This window comes from Scyliorhinus torazame, chromosome 3 (assembly GCF_047496885.1).
Source record: "Scyliorhinus torazame isolate Kashiwa2021f chromosome 3, sScyTor2.1, whole genome shotgun sequence".
Taxonomy (NCBI): Eukaryota; Metazoa; Chordata; class Chondrichthyes; order Carcharhiniformes; family Scyliorhinidae; genus Scyliorhinus; species Scyliorhinus torazame.
In genome coordinates this window covers 44428715-44445064 of record NC_092709.1, presented here as the reverse complement: position 1 = coordinate 44445064, position 16350 = coordinate 44428715, and the positions used below count along the sequence as shown (strand labels likewise).

The window sequence follows — 16350 nt, the reverse complement described above, 5'->3', positions numbered from 1 at the left end:
GGGACATTGGGGAGAGTGTGTGTGTGTGGTTGGGTCGGTGAGGGGTCGGCTCTGGGGGTCAGATTAGGAGGGAGATGGGGATCTCATGCAGGTGGGGGCTGTAGGTTGACTAGTTTGGGAGTGGGGAAATACCCTGGGAGGTCATCCCATGCTGGGCTTGGTCTTGCTCTTTAAAATAGTTATGCTTCAGTTAGAAGTACTTTTATTTATTCTAATTCTCACAGAGTAACTATTAGTGTAACACCATGGCAGAACCATCTGAAATAGTGATTCAAATTGTTTTGTCAGATTGTTCCCCACGCAGCCCAATTGTCATGCTGGAGGTTAGCGCTTCTGAACAACTGCCGGGTAAACTCTTACATGGGAACTTCCCAAAAGTTTTCCCCAGTGCATATTTGGGGTACATCCCACCCCCATGCCCCAATCCAATGCAGGGAGACAGGACGTTACGGGCCATTATGTTCTAACGGAGTAAATTTAAGTTTCAGTTAGAAGATGCAAGTCTGGGGGGGGGGGGGGGGGGGGGGCACTATTTTTTGTTACTTTGTTAGTTCACCATATTATTTAAATAATGTTATTTATCAGTTACTGTACTATTTTTATGTTGATTTGTAAAATGGAAAAATTCTGTTTGAAAACTTTAATAAAATATATATTTTTTAAAAACGCAAGTCATTTCTTTGTAAATCCCCATTTTCTATTGTAACCCATTCCATTTTTGCCATGGATTAGCATTCCTGTACCTTCATTCAGTCTTCAAAGAAAAGAATTGAAGCAATCTATCAATATATCCAAATTCCTCTGATCAGCAATGGGATATATATCTATATACATATATATGGACAGTTCACACAAGGACGCTTGATGAATAATCATTACAAATGTTGATCACCAAAATTTAATTTCACCATATACACATTGCTAAAACCCGCTATTCAGTGGAGTTGGAGAACAAATAACTATTTAATATTGCAGCACAGCATAAATCTTTAAAGGGAATGAGTATAGGTCATTTGTTTTAAAGTTACATTTTCAATTTTGTTCCATGCAGGTCAACAAGTGTGGAAGCTTATTTCTAACAGGTGTACAAGAAGCAAACAGAGAAGCGAACTAAAAATCAATGTTCAGAACGTTGCAGAAGGATCAGGCTCAATGCAATGGAGTAAAGCTACCGACAGTCACCTCAGACCATTCTCAGAAAGCCGACTGCCTCCAATAACACCTGTTAAATCAGTGATCCAGAACTATTTGCACAGGGTACTAAAGCAATGTTCTAGCCCTCAGTTTTCTCACCTTGCTAGCCTCTCAACTATGTTGCATCCTGCAGCCAGGGGGTGGGACAGCCTTAATCATCGGTCACTGCAGATTAAAGCAGGCTATTTCTTTCCACTGACTGAAGCATGTGTGATGAGGGGCCTGCAAGGAGAGAAAAATGGGAATTTGTTTCTGAAACAATAAATCTCACCTGGATGCCTCTCTCGTCTAGAAATTCATCAAGTCCTGTAGCTAAGTCCACAGCCCTTTTTTGACTGGAAGGTTCATTGTAGTACATCATTTTGGCAGCTGTAAGAATAAAAAGGTTTTATATCATCCTGTGGGGGGAAAAAAACGATAGGTGCAATTTGGAAGAAAGGGTGGAATGAAGGACATAAGCTCAAAGTCAAGGTTTTAAAAGCTATAACAAATGCTTTCATTGAACATTCAAGTTAGCCTTCTTTAAAAATGAATGTCCTTGTAACATAGGTTGACAATTAAACTTAGTCCTTCTATAATATATTTTAACCTCACATTGTGAAGAAAATCTCTGCATAAAAAATTCTGAGACTGTTAAAAATCATCAAGCAAGCCTCAATATTTGATCCTCCTTTATTCTTTCAAGAGGTGTGGGCATCGCTGGAAAGGCCAGCATTTGTTAGCCATCCCGAATTGCCCTTGAATCAAGTGGCTTGCTATACTATTTCAGAGGACATTTAAGAGTTAACCACATTGCTGAGAGTCTGGATGCAAATCTAGGCCAGTTGGGTTAAGGGTGGCAAATTTCTTCCTGAAAGGACATTAATGAACCAGATGGGTTTGTCACGAGCAGCATTACTGAGACTAGCATCCAATTCCAGATTTTTAATTGAATTTAAATTCCACCAGCTGCCAATGGGAATTGAACCCATGTCCTCAGAGCAACAACCGAGACCTCTTACTAGTCCAGTGACACCAGCATTATGCCACAATTTCCCCAAAATCTCCCCATTCAACTTAGGCTTGCTGCCTTGCAGACCACATCAGGACCAGTTGCTCTACTGTGCACAATTCAATAACCACAGCCTAACTTCCCAATCACCAAATAGCACTCCCAGACATTTGTACAGCTCCTTGTGTTTCACCACAATTACCTGTTGAGATTTCCCACATGGAAAGGTAACATCTTAAACTAAAACTTATTAATGTATGAAGCAATGACAAGATGCTGGCAACCATATGAGTCTGTAGGGTAGCTCCCCTAGTTTTGGCACATGTTCCCATTGTTCCGGACAAAGACTTTGCAGGGTTGACAGGGCTGGTATGCCTTTGCCAAAGTGGGTTGGTCAATCCAATTTTATTCATATAGTTTTTTTGTAGCATTTTGAAACAACGGTTTAGCTTACTAGGCTATTTAGAATACAGTTAAGAGACAACCACTTTGTAATAGACCTGGAGTCACATAAAGTCCAGGCGAGAGACGCACACAGGCATGACTGAGTAAGGATGGCAATAGTATTTCATTACATTACATTAGTAAACCAATTGGGGCTTTACAACAACTTAGTAGTTCCATGATTACTATTTTGTTTTTTATTCCAGATTTGTTTAATTGAAGTTAAATTCACCCACCAATTGGGATTTGAGCTGACGTCTTTTGATCATTAGTCCAGGATTACCAGATCAGTAACATAATAACTGTGCTTGTAACTATATGCACTTGTAACTAACAATGTGCACACTTTCCCTTTTGGTAATACCCACTATTTGACAGCAATATAAAAAGTAATAATCCATTGTCATTACACAAAATGATAGGATTTTTTTTTTTACCCATGCTTTGGGATCAAATTCCTCATCACATTCATTTTTCTGTGAAAAATGTAAAACAATGGCTTTAATTACAAACGGCCAGGTAACAATCAGGACTGGAATACTAATAGATTTTAACCACTCGCCCACCTCATTTTGACAGTGGGTAGTGAGGCTGAGGGTAGTGGTTTAGTAACTGCCCTGACTAATTCATTAAAAATCATAGTTTGGATTGTTCAGGAACAAGTGCTGTATACCCGTTTAAACTACGCAGTTTTATAGACTTTTCTTTTAAATTACTACTTCTTAGTGACTGCTAACACAATAATATTGTATGTTGTGATTTAAACTCAATGCAGGGATTAGCATTGTATTTGTTTTATTGTATTGTTACTCCTTCAACATACACAAAGGAAAAGTGCCATTCACCAATGTTCCCTGTAACATTTTTATTGAGTTTGCTGCCTTTTAAATTGTTCTTTTTTTATATAAACGTAGCCAACACAGGGATGTAGGTGATGTTGAATACCTGCACTGTAGAGGAACCAGTGGCATTTAATTTCTAGGAATTTGCAGAAGAAAAAAATTTCAGGGCCCCATAGGATAAGTAGCCTCTATGTTCACAATTTCTCATTTGATGTGCCACTGTCTGTGCGGAGTCTGCACATCCTCAGTGTGTGTGCGTGGGTTTCCTCCGGGTGCTCCGGTTTCCCCCCCGCAGTCCAAAGATGTGCAGGTTAGGTGGATTGGCCATGATCAATTGCCCTTAGTGTTGGGTGGGGTTACTGGGTTATGGGGATAGGGTGGAGGTGTGGACCTTGGGTAGGGTGCTCTTTCCAAGAGCCGGTGCAGACTCGATGGGCCGAACGGCCTCCTTCTGCACTGTAAATTCTATGATAATCTATGAGCAGCTAAGCACATTATAATGAGGTGCCAAGTGCAAGCTAGGAGCTTTCCACAGCCAGCATGAATTAAAAACAAACTCAAGATGATTCAGAACTAGTGAAGAAACAAGTACAAGCTGTGTGTGTGTAATCATCTATTTTTGAAGAGTAGCAGATAAAGCTCAATTGAGGCAACCAAAGAGAAAAGGGAGCGGGAGAAAACTTAATAGGCTTTGCTCACGTTAAAGTAAACAACAGAATTGTTGATTCATATGCATAATTTTTCCACTTGACCAAGGTCCCATTCGATCATTCAGTAAGAGGATCAATTCATGTATTCCTATGATTAGAAATGCTTTGTTTATGGGGAATTTTGGAATCCTCACTGGACAAACTGGAAGCACTATTTAAAAAAATATATATCCAGTTTCATTATTTCCAGTTTGTTACCTTTTATAGCTGGCAGTAAATGAAGTGACGACCTGGTTTAATTTCCATTAATGGAGCTTTCCTCAAAGAAACGCTCAGGTGAACCAGTTTTGCAATAAAATCACTATGTGTCTCTTTTTGCAGCGAATGACTAATTTTGATTACATTGCCCATTTAGAAGAAGCTGCAAACAGACAAGAAATTAGTTTATAGGCGCACAAGAGATTTGTATATCTTTTTAAAAAGACAAAAGGCAGGAACAAGTAATGTTGACTAAAAATGAATGCAGACTTCATGAGTGTCAATAAAATGTTTCTATTAACATTTCCAAGTCTGATGCAGCACCCAGTGCGCCAAGAGTGTCCCAGGTTGGATTTATAGCCTGTACTGAATTAGCATAGGCGTGAGATTGTTGGGAAGGTTAAAATTGGTTTCCTTGTCAATAAACTCAAAGAAAGCAAGAGGTGAGGCAGGGAACTTTAGTTACGCACACAGGCAAACATAAGGAGATGGATAGGAGACACAATGATGTTAGCATGGACGCTGGTGGCAAAGACTGGATCAGGTCAACACTTGTGCAAGAGCCAGCGCTCGAGAAATATGAAGCAGCAATATTGGCACCAGTGGAATTGCTTCTAATAGTCAGCATCTTTATAAACAATTGGGATCCGGAGGGATTGAAAGGGGGAAGGATTATGATAACAGCAGAGATTTTCACATATATTACACCTGTAATGGTGTGAATCTGCTTTCACTTTACATGTCATTGCTAACTAATTATGTGCAACAATATTTGAGTAATTTAAAAAGGGTTTTTTTCTCCACTGAAACCATATAAAATGTAGCAATTACAATCGATCCTGTTATCTATACGGATTCAACAACAAAGCTACTTTCACTTACCAGCTAACCTGTGTGGAATTGAGTTCAAGTGCTTGCTTAGGAAAGCCTCGTTAAAACTCTTTGGATTTGTGTCTCCAAACAACCTGCTCATTTGCTGCGTCAGCACTGTTTGAACAGCATCAGGCACATTTTTACTCTCAGATACTGGAACAGTAAAAGAAAAAGTTGGTTATTTACATGTGTATACATACTTTTCAACAATAAACTTACTTTAAAGATTACTTTTAAAACAACTCACCGTTTTTAAAATTCATGCCAACGTATCAATTTTTGCTGAATATGCCGAGACCGTTTATGTAGCACATTGTGTTTGCCAGATTACGTTTTGTCATCAATACTGTGATTGTAAATATATGCAAAACCAATTTCATAAAACAAGCTGTGGGTGGATGCCCAGCAAATGATTCATCAGCGGTACGATTTAGAAGACTGATGAGATCAGTGGGAAATGTTGGGCGCGATTCTCCCAAAAGGGAACAAAGTTCCCTAACGAGCGCCTTTAGCTGAGTGGTTCCAGGCACTCGCAGTGCCGAGAAACACATAGCTATTCAACGCGACTCTCATTGTATAAGGAGCCTGAACGGGGAACGCATGGCCATGGCTGCACAGAACCCTGTTTTGTACAGAGCTCCCCCGTGTAGTGAGAGATCGGGACGCCATTTTTAAGTGGCATCCCGATCTCAGAGGTCCCCACAACGCCTCCCCAGCCCCCCCTCCCAACACTGGGCACCCCCCGGCCCAATCACGCGCGCAGAAATGGAACCTTGGCAGTGCCAATATGGCACCCTGGCAGTGCCCATGCCAGCTGAACGGTGTTCACCCGAGGTCCGAGGTGAAGGGAATGAATCCCAAAGCCTTAGGTACCTCGGAAATGTGCATTATAGAGTGAGGCTAACTGCCTCGTTCTAATATGTAGATTTGTCAAAAAGTTATCCCGCCCATAATGGGTGGGATTTACATCTCAACATCTCGCAAGATCGCATTGGATCTCACGAAGTGCGGAGAGCCGGGTCTATCTCGGTAGCAAGGTCTCCCGGCTTTCAGCGGCCAAGCTGCGCTGAGCTGTTTTTCTGGTGCTTTGTGACCATTGGATTACGCCCATTATTTTTAAACATTGCTTTACGATTCTGCAAGCACAATTTTAAGCATCAAAAGATAATGTTCCTCCTTGTTCATCAATTTATCATTCCGTCATAAGGCATGGGTGACACTGGCTAGACCAGCATTTATTGTCCATCTCCAATTCTCCTTGAGAATGGTGTTGAACCGCTGCTGGCCATGTGGTATAGGTACACCCACAATTGTTAGGAACGGAGCTCCAGGAATTTGACTCCGAAACAGTAAAGGAACGGTGATATAGTTCCAAGTCAGGATGGAGAGGAACTTGCAGGTAGTGGTCTTCCCATGTATCTGTTTTTGAGACTGCAGAGGTTATGGGTTCGGGGGATTTACCATCGTGACGAAGGGAATTAAGCCCTTTTTTGCAAAACAGCACAAAGTTAAGAATAATCCCCACATTTCTTAAACTGTCTCTCCTGACAGGCAACAGTGCTCCCAAACATGATCCAACAGGACTCAAGGTAACAACGTTAAAATTACTTCTCAGGAAGCATCTGAACTCTACTCACCTTTCAGAAATGAAATCAGAAAGTCATAATGTGAGAAATAAAGTCAAGATGCCAGTGTAATAATAACTATGCACTAAAGCACAAAGTATCTATAAATGCAAATGTTTTCAGAAAACAAAGCTGCATCAGTGTGCCTTCTACACAAGAATGCATGTCATATTACAGATTATTATGGGACATTATGGGCCCTATTGGAGCACATATTGCACCAAACAGTTCCATTTTTTGTCAATATTCTTGTAATATTACTTGGTAATCAGCAAGTAGATTTAACTACCCATAGAATTTTCTACGCTAAAATGAACAGACGGCTTCCTAGTGTGTATAAGACAAATCGCAAAGAGGAGCTAATACTTGATTAAGAGGACGCTAATTGGTTATTACGCTTTGGTCAACACTATATTTCATCAAGACGAACTGTACATTACAGTAGTTCATACCAGCTTTGAAGAACCGAAACAAACACTCATGGAGCCAAGGGTTGTCAGCATCGATGGCAAAAGCTCTTTTGACTGACTGCAACATCAGAAGGAATTTCTCTACAAAAACAGTAAAATGAAATGTCACGTTGTTAGAAAGAAAAACAGTTAAGGAAAAAATGATATCAATGTCACATTTTATGTCCTCAGTGCTTCCTTACTACTAATGAATTGCTCTTTAAAGCACAGTCTCAGTAGTTATGTAGACCATGTTGCAATCAATTTTCGCTGACCAGGACACTGGGAAACCATGGCTTTGGTTGAATAGTGCCCGAGGAGATAAACAAGACTGTAGTTTAACCCCTTGTCCAAATGTTAACTTCAATGTACTAATGCCTCAGGACTAAATAAACCGCCAGCCTAGATCAAGTATTCAATTCCCAAGGACAAGAATGAGGCCATTCGGCCCATCAATCCCACATAATCTCCATGTACAGCACAATCTCTTCAGTCCCAACCTCCCGCTCTAGCTCCACAGTCCGTCGAGTTTCTTTCCATCAAGTGCCCAACCCATTCCCTTTTGAAGTCATTCTTTGTCCCCACTTCAACCATCCGTCATTCATAGGTTACCATTCGCTACACAAAATGCTATTCCTCACACTTTCTCTCTTGCCAAAACCTTACAACTGTGTCCCCTAGTCTTGTCCCATCAGCAAATGAGAACAGGTTTTCCTTGTCTACCGCATTGAAACCTGCCATAATCTTCTATTCCTCTTATCAAATCTCCACTCAAACTCCTTTGCTCCAATGAGAATAACCCAGCTTCCCCAACCTAAACTTGCAGATAAAATCCCTCATGAGTGGAACCATTTTGGTAAACCTTCTCTGCATCCTCTCAGGGAACCTCACATCCTTCCTAAAGAATAGTGATCAGAACTGGACACAAAGGGCAGCATGGCAGCACAGTGGTTAGCACTGCTGCCTCACGGCGCCGAGGTGCCAGCTTCGATCCCGGCTCTGGGTCACTGAACGTGTGGAGTTTGCACCTTCTCCCCGCGTTTGCATGGGTTTCGCCCCAACAACCAAAGATGTGCAGGGTAGGTGGATTGGCCATGCTGAATTGCCCCTTAATTGGAAAAAATGAATAGGCTACTCCCCCACAACCCATAGATGTGGATTTGACCATGCTAAATTGTCCTTCAATTGGAAAAATTATAATTGGATACTTGAAATTAAAAAAAAAAATACTAGCTGCAGCCTAACCAGAGCTTCATGAAGGTTCAACATAATCTCCCTGATTTTGTACTGAACACCTTTATTAGAAGTCCAAGATTTCTACTGCCTCAAAATGCCCTGCAACCTTCAAAGATCTTTGCACATACATCCCATGTGCCTCTGTCCCTGCATATTCTTCAGAACCTTTTTGCCAAAATGCATCACCTCTAACTTCTCTGTACTGAATTCCATTTGCCTCTTGTCTACCTGTTTTGCCAGCACATCTATATCTTTGATTGGTATCAATTTCACTGGCTGACACACCTCCAATTTTGACATGATTGCCAAATTTTATTCTGGATTCCACAAAGTCCAAGTCATCAAAACAAGCAGTGGTTCTAGCACTGAACCTTGAAGAACACCGGTTTCTACCATCCTCTGCTCTGGAAAACCACCATTTATCATAAGAACTAGGAGCAGGAGTAGGCCATCTGGCCCCTCGAGCCCACTCCGCCATTCAATGAGATCATGGCTGATCTTTTGTGGACTCAGCTCCACTTTCCGGCCCGAACACCTTAACCCTTAATTCCAATCATGACTCACTGTTTGCTGTCCTTAGCCAATTTTTAAAAAATCCAAGCTGACAATGATCCGCCCTCCTATTCAATCATCCTCACTTTTGTTAACCAGCTTATCATGTGGTACTCTGTCAAACATTTGCTTAAAATCCATATTTTCGTCCACTGCAATCCCTTCATCAACATTGTCACTTAATCCAAAAAAAAAATTATAGCTGTCAATCTCTCCAAGTGCCCGTTAATTTTTTTCCCTAACTGCTATCTCTAAAACCTTACCTAGCACTGATAAACTGCCTGTCCTTTAGTTATGAGGAATGTCCAAACATCTTCGCTTGAATAAGGGTGTCACATTTTCTGCTCTCCAATCCTCTGGCACCTCTCCCATATCTAGCCCTACTGCTACCTCAACTTCCACTTCTTTTAGCAATCTGGGATGCAAACCATTGGAACGGGAGATTTATCCACTCTAAGCATATCCAACCGTCCCAATACACCCACATCATCAATTTTCAACCAATCCATTACTTCTACCATTTTTTGCTTCTATATTTTCTCAGCACCCTCTTAGTAAATAACAATACAAAGAACTCATTACATATTGCCCTGAGACTATTAGTATACATCACTCTATTTGTCCCGAATCGGGCCCACCCCACCTCGTAATACCCATTTACTATTTACATACTAAACAAAGAATTTTGTATCTCTATTATGTTAACGGTATGGTAGAGGAACAGTAGCACAGTGGGCGGCACGGCAGCACAGTGGGCGGCAGGGCAGCAGAGCGGGCGGCAGGGCAGCAGAGCGGGCGGCAGGGCAGCAGAGCGGGCGGCAGGGCAGCAGAGCGGGCGGCAGGGCAGCACAGCGGGCGGCAGGGCAGCAGAGCGGGCGGCAGGGCAGCAGAGCGGGCGGCAGGGCAGCAGAGCGGGCGGCAGGGCAGCAGAGCGGGCGGCAGGGCAGCAGAGCGGGCGGCAGGGCAGCAGAGCGGGCGGCAGGGCAGCAGAGCGGGCGGCAGGGCAGCAGAGCGGGCGGCAGGGCAGCAGAGCGGGCGGCAGGGCAGCAGAGCGGGCGGCAGGGCAGCAGAGCGGGCGGCAGGGCAGCAGAGCGGGCGGCAGGGCAGCAGAGCGGGCGGCAGGGCAGCAGAGCGGGCGGCAGGGCAGCAGAGCGGGCGGCAGGGCAGCAGAGCGGGCGGCAGGGCAGCAGAGCGGGCGGCAGGGCAGCAGAGCGGGCGGCAGGGCAGCAGAGCGGGCGGCAGGGCAGCACAGCGGGCGGCAGGGCAGCACAGCGGGCGGCAGGGCAGCACAGCGGGCGGCAGGGCAGCACAGCGGGCGGCAGGGCAGCACAGCGGGCGGCAGGGCAGCACAGCGGGCGGCAGGGCAGCACAGCGGGCGGCAGGGCAGCACAGCGGGCGGCAGGGCAGCACAGCGGGCGGCAGGGCAGCACAGCGGGCGGCAGGGCAGCACAGCGGGCGGCAGGGCAGCACAGCGGGCGGCAGGGCAGCACAGCGGGCGGCAGGGCAGCACAGCGGGCGGCAGGGCAGCACAGCGGGCGGCAGGGCAGCACAGCGGGCGGCAGGGCAGCACAACGGGCGGCAGGGCAGCACAACGGGCGGCAGGGCAGCACAACGGGCGGCAGGGCAGCACAGCGGGCGGCAGGGCAGCACAGCGGGCGGTAGGGCAGCACAGCGGGCGGCAGGGCAGCACAGCGGGCGGCAGGGCAGCACAGCGGGCGGCAGGGCAGCACAGCGGGCGGCAGGGCAGCACAGCGGGCGGCAGGGCAGCACAGCGGGCGGCACGGCAGCACAGCGGGCGGCTCGGTAGCACAGTGGGTGAGACGGTAGCACAGTGGGCAGCACGGTAGCACAGTGGGCGGCGGCATGGTAGCACAGTGGGCGGCGGCATGGTAGCACAGTGGGCGGCACGGTAGCAGTGGGTGACACGGTAGCAGTGGGTGACACGGTAGCACAGTGGGCGGCACGGTAGCACAGTGGGCGGCACGGTAGCACAGTGGGCGGCACGGTAGCACAGTGGGCGGCACGATAGCACAGTGGGCGGCACGGTAGCACAGTGGGCGGCACGGTAGCACAGTGGGTGACACGGTAGCACAGTGGGTGGCACGGCAGCACAGTGGTTAGCACTGTTGCTTCACAGCGCCAGGGTCCCAGGTTCGATTCCCGGCTTGGGTCACTGTCTGTGCAGAGTCTGCACGTTCTCCCCGTGTCTGCGTGGGTTTCCTCCAGGTGCTCCGGTTTCCTCCCACAAGTCCCAAAAACCATGCTGTTAGGTCATTTGGACATTCTGAATTCTCCCTCGTTGTACCCGAACAGGCGCCGGAATGTGGAGACTAGGGGCTTTTCACAGTAACTTCATTGCAGTGTTAATGTAAGCCTACTTGTGACAATAAAGATTAACTGACATTCTATTCTTATTGCCTCTCTTACTTTCCTCTTCCCCTCTTGTATTTAGCCTGTTCTTGATATTTTCCTCTTTCCCTCTTGTATTAAGCCTGTTCTTGAGAGCAGAGATTTAACCCGAACTGCATCATACACCCTCTTGTTTTGTTCCATCATATTCCCTATCTCCCTTGCCAACCAGGGAGCCCAGCTTTAGTTCCGTTATCCTTCATCCTTGATGGAACGTACTTAATCTGAAACATCTCCTCCTCAAAGATCACCCACTGTTCAAGCCTTCCCTGTTGCACCAAGCCACGCATTGATCCTCCCTATTTTTCCTATTTCTACTAGCTCATGGCACTGGGAGTAATCCAGAGATCATGTCCCTAGATGAGGAGCGGTTGAATAAACTATGAGGAGCGGTTGAATAAACTATGAGGAGCGGTTGAATAAACTCGGTTTGTTCTCACTGGAACGAAGGAGGTTGAGGGGCGACCTGATAGAGGTCTACAAAATTATGAGGGGCATAGACAGAGTGGATAGTCAGAGGCTTTTCCCCGGGGTAGAGGGGTCAATTACTAGGGGGCATAGGTTTACGGTGAGAGGGGCAAGGTTTAGAGTAGATGTACGAGGCAAGTTTTTTACGCAGAGGGTAGTGGGTGCCTGGAACTCGCTACCGGAGGTGGTGTTGGAAGCAGGGACGATAGTGACATTTAAGGGGCATCTTGACAAATACATGAATAGGATGGGAATAGAGGGATACGGACCCAGGAAGTGTAGACGATTGTAGTTTAGTCGGGCAGCATGGTCGGCACGGGCTTGGAGGGCCGAAGGGCCTGTTCCTGTGCTGTACATTTCTTTGTTCTTTCTTTTTAACCTTCTCCCTAATTCCTGAACACCGGACTCGATACCTGTTCTATATTGTCACGGACATCTACCGCAACTGTTGGTGCATTCCCTCCTCCTGCAGAATACTCCACATCCCCTGTGACACCCTTTACCCTGTCACAGGGAGGCAATTCACCAACAAAGACTCATGATGATTTCAGAAACGACTGTCTCCCCCCATTTCCGTCAAAGTATGAAATCATCTATCACGACTGCATTTCTACTCTTCGCTATTCCCTTCTGTATAGTCCCTTGCCCACTGGTGCCATGGTCTGGACTGCACCCCTTCAACATGCAGTCACTCACAGAAATCTCCAATACTGAACCCTGGTTTGAGAGCGATACACACTAAAGACTCATAACACTTGCTCCTCTTCCTAATCGTCTGGATGGCCACCCAATTACTAGCCTGAAATCTTACTATTGGTGATCAGTGTTTGGCAAGTGACTGAGCATCATACACATTACAAATTACTTACCTTTTCTATAGTAGATCTCAAAAGCAAAAAGATGGGTTTCAATTTTGTTCTTTACCAAGGTTTTCAGAGGTGTCAAAAATTTAATGGCTTCTTCAAGTGGACTGTCCACCTATTTAACAAAAAACATTTCTGAATAAGAGTCGAAATTCAATGTAAACTATTTTGCAAACAGTTCATGCCTTCATATTCTGATGCAGAACCATTAAACATAATGTCTACACACTATAAATTCAATGCATTGGTTCTGATGCTGCAAAAGCTCTAGCTATAAGGTCTAGGTCGGGTAGTTGGGAACCTCAGTCTATCTTGGAGTACAAGCTTTACAACCTGGTACGCGGACACCGTCGGTCCTCTCTGACACCCAAGAGCACTTCCATCAAGTTTGCAAGACAGAATTTAGGAGCAAAGAATGCCCAATTCCTCATCTTGCGAATGCCGCTGCGAAGAATAATGCCGTACAGAATAACGGCTTTCCTGGTACATTAGGGATATCCAACTACTTTGGCCAATCGGGAAATATCAGTTGATACATTGCACTTTTTAAAAAATATATACATGTATTAAAAATTTGCTGCTGACCGACCTTCCTCTAACGCTCCGCGAGATAGTCTAGGAACGGTTGCCACCGCCTGTAGAACCCCTGCGCAGACCCTCTCAAGGCAAACTTTATCCTCTCCAGCTTAATGAACCCAGCCATGTCGTTTATCCAGGCCTCCACGCTGGGGGGCTTCGCCTCCTTCCACATTAGCAAGATCCTTCGCCGGGCTACTAGGGACGCAAAGGCCAGAATGCCGGCCTCTTTCGCCTCCTGCACTCCCGGCTCGTCCACTACTCCAAATATTGCTAGCCCCCAGCTTGGCTTGACCCGGACTTTCATCACCTTAGATACTATTCCCGCAACTCCCCTCCAGAACCCCTCCAGTGCTGGGCATGACCAAAACATATGGACATGGTTCGCTGAGCTCCCTGAGCACCTTCCACATCTGTCCTCTACCCCAAAGAACCTACTCAACCTCGCCCCCGTCAAGTGAGCTCTGTGAACCACCTTAAATTGCATCAGGCTGAGCCTGGCACACAAGGAGGAGGAATTAACCCTACCTAGGGCATCAGCCCACAGACCTTCCTCGATCTCCTCCCCCAGCTCCTCCTCCCTTTTACCCTTCAACTCTTCTACTAGCTCTTCCCCCTCTTCTTTCATCTCCTGGTGTATTGCCGACACTTTGCCCTCCCCGACCCATACACCCGAGATCACCCTGTCTTTAATTTCTTGTGCCGGGAGCAACGGGAATTCCCTGACCTGTCGCCTCACAAAAGCCCTCACCTGCATATATCTAAAGGCATTTCCCGGGGGTAACTCAAACCTCTCCAGTGCCCCTAGGCTCGCAAATGTCCCGTCAATGAACAGGTCCCCCATTCTTCTAATCCCCGCCCGATGCCAGCTCTGGAACCCCCCCGTCCATCTTCAACGGGACAAACCGTTGGTTACCCCTGATCGGGGACCACACCGAGGCTCCCACTGCACCCCTGTTCCGTCTCCACTGGCCCCAGATCCTGAACGTTGCCGCCACCACCGGGCTCGTGGTATACTTTGACAGTGAGAACGGCAGCGGTGCCGTCACCAACGCCCCCAGGCTCGTTCCTTTACAGGACGCCATCTCCATCCTCTTCCATGCCGCCCCCTCTCCCTCCATAACCCACTTGTGGATCATCGCCACATTTGCTGCCAGTAGTAGCTCCCTAGGTTTGGCAGCGTCAACCCTCCTCGGTCCCTACTGCGTTCCAGGAACCCTCTCCTTACCCTCGGGGTCTTATTCGCCCACACAAGTCCCATAATACTCCTACCTACTCTCTTAAAAAAGCCTTTGGTGATCACGATGGGAAGGCACTGAAACACAAACAGAAACCGCGGAAGGACCGCCATTTTGACCGACTGCACTCTACCCGCCAGGGAGAGCGGTAACATGTCCCATCTTTTGAAGTCCTCCTCCATTTGGTCCACCAACCTCGTCGGATTCAGTTTATGTAGGGCCCCCCCAACTCCTGGCTATCTGGATCCCCAGATACCGAAAACTCCCCGCCGCCCTCCTCAGCGGTAGGTCCCCTATCCCTCTTTCTTGGTCCCCTGCCTGTAATACAAAGAGCTCACTCTTCCCTACATTGAGCTTATAGCCCGAAAACTCCCCAAACTCCCTTAGAGTCTGCATGACCTCCACCATTGGATCCGCCACGTACAGCAACAGGTCATCCGCATATAGCGACACCCGATGCTCTTCTCCCCCTCGGACCACCCCCCTCCATTTATTAGACTCCCTCAATCACATGGCCAAGGGTTCAATCGCCAATGCAAACAACAGGGGGGACGGGGCACCCCTGCCTCGTTCCTCGGTACAGCCGAAAGTACTCCGACCTCCGCCGGTTTGTCACTACACTCGCCACCGGGGCTCTGTAAAGGAGCTTAACCCAGCTGATAAACCCTCCCCCCAACCCAAACCTACGCAGCACCTCCCAGAGGTACTCCCACTCTACTCGGTCAAAGGCCTTTTCCGCGTCCATAGCTGCCACTATCTCCGCCTCTCCCTCCTCCGATGGCATCATTATCACGTTTAAGAGCCGCCGCACATTATTGTTTAATTGCCTGCCCTTTACGAATCCCGTCTGGTCCTCATGGATCACCCCGGGACACAGTCCTCAATCCTCGTGGCCAGCACTTTTGCCAATAACTTAGCGTCCACATTGAGGAGCAAGATCGGCCTGTACGATCCACATTGCAGTGGGCCCTTGTCCCGCTTTAGGATCAAAGAAATTGTCGCTTCTGACATTGTCGGGGCAGGGTCCCCTCCTCTATTGCCTCGTTAAAGGTCCTCACTAGTAGCGGGGCCAACAGGTCTACGTACTTTCTGTAGAACTCCACCGGGAACCCGTCCGGCCCCGGGGCCTTCCCCGCCTGCATACTCCCCAAACCCTTGCTCAGCTCCTCCAACCCAATTGGTGCCCCCAAACCAGCCACCTCTTGCTCCTCCACCCTCGGGAATCTCAGTTGATCTAGGAATCGTCTCATCCCCTCTTCCCCCGCTGGGGGCTGAGATCTGTACAGCTCTTCATAGAAGGCCTTGAATTCCTCGTTTATTTTCGTCGCACTCCGAACCGTGGCTCCCCTTCCATCTTTGATTCCCCCTATTTCCCTCGCTGCCGTCCTCTTACGGAGCTGGTGTGCCAGCATCCGACTAGCCTTTTCCCCCATACTCATAGGTCGCCCCCTGCGCCTTCCTCCACTGTGCCTCCGCCTTCCCGGTGGTCAACAGGTCAAACTCCGTCTGGAGCCGGCGTCTTTCCCCAAGTAATCTTTCCTCCGGGGGCTCTGCGTATCGCCTGTCCACTCTCAAAATCTCCCCCACTAACCTCTCCCTTTCCATGCCCTCTGTCTTCTCCCTATGAGCCCTGATGGAGATTAGCTCTCCCCTGATCACCGCCTTCAACGCCTCCCATACCA

At 47.3% G+C, this 16350-nt stretch overlaps 1 protein-coding gene across 1 annotated transcript in view; it reads right to left on the bottom strand.

Annotated features, from left to right (window-relative positions):
- Positions 1 to 16350, bottom strand: part of naa15a (N-alpha-acetyltransferase 15, NatA auxiliary subunit a) — a 138240-nt gene that overhangs the window by 4869 nt on the left and 117021 nt on the right. Inside the window, exons 16-19 of the mRNA XM_072495593.1 lie at positions 12861 to 12969; positions 7330 to 7428; positions 5262 to 5405; positions 1466 to 1563 (exon numbers count right to left, since the gene is read on the bottom strand). Coding sequence (XP_072351694.1) covers positions 1466 to 1563; positions 5262 to 5405; positions 7330 to 7428; positions 12861 to 12969 — 450 coding nt within the window. The remainder of the gene's footprint in view (positions 1 to 1465; positions 1564 to 5261; positions 5406 to 7329; positions 7429 to 12860; positions 12970 to 16350) is intronic.